This window comes from Colletotrichum costaricense (genome assembly GCF_030867565.1).
Source record: "Colletotrichum costaricense strain IMI 309622 chromosome Unknown Scaffold_8.1, whole genome shotgun sequence".
In the NCBI taxonomy this organism is placed as follows: Eukaryota; Fungi; Ascomycota; class Sordariomycetes; order Glomerellales; family Glomerellaceae; genus Colletotrichum; species Colletotrichum costaricense.
In genome coordinates this window covers 1,002,347-1,003,074 of record NW_026848237.1, presented here as the reverse complement: position 1 = coordinate 1,003,074, position 728 = coordinate 1,002,347, and the positions used below count along the sequence as shown (strand labels likewise).

At 55.1% G+C, this 728-nt stretch overlaps 1 protein-coding gene across 1 annotated transcript; it reads left to right on the top strand.

Annotated features, from left to right (window-relative positions):
* Positions 1–292: 292 nt before the first annotated feature.
* On the top strand, positions 293–463 carry CCOS01_08371 (uncharacterized protein; the record flags this gene model as incomplete). Its single annotated transcript, XM_060456532.1, has 1 exon — positions 293–463. One exon carries the CDS (start codon positions 293–295, stop codon positions 461–463), a length of 171 nt encoding a protein of 56 aa, XP_060312806.1.
* Between the last annotated feature and the right edge of the window lie 265 nt (positions 464–728).

The window sequence follows — 728 nt, the reverse complement described above, 5'->3', positions numbered from 1 at the left end:
TATCCGCAACGGCAGGGGAAACCCGTTTGGACGGTACCAACGTTCCCCGGCCAGGGCAATGGAGGTATCCGTAATAGCAAGGGCAATGCCTTTCTCTGGTCTCTAATTGGCCAGTGTCTTTCGTCTACTGTTGTGTGGGATTGTTGTTTGTGACCCCCCGACAAGGTGATCCACGTCGGAGGCTTCACCTCTGCGCCGCGTAGCCTGTGTCGGTGCGCCGTCCGTCTTGCCAATCGCAGTGCCAACCAAGACTAGCCTTCTTCTGCCAGTGTCCGATTCCTCAATAACCCCGATGGATGACGGCACTTTGCACGTATCTGTCTGTGCCTGGGGTCGTTCGATTTGCTTGGTTTGTTGTGGTGGTGTTTGTGCCTGTGTCGTCAAAGTTTCCCACCTGTTTCCCAAGCGGACTCGTCACTATTACTCCACGAATTTCCTCTTCAGCTTGCTAGCTCCGGCCTGACAGGAGCCACTAGGGCGGCAAGACTGGGGTTCGGTGAGAGCAATAACTAACACCAAGCCAGCACTTGAGCAGCTCGAAACTTGGTTTGTTGGTCTACTGTCGCCCACGATGGCGTCAATGTCAAGGACGTAATGGATGGTTTCCCTGCTCTTTTCTCTCACGCTGACCACTCGGCGGCAATCCAGCAGCTGTTGAAGAACGAGTGTGGCTGCTCAAGTGGGCTTTTCCCACCCACCAACTTCCAAGGGGACGAGGCCAGCAAACG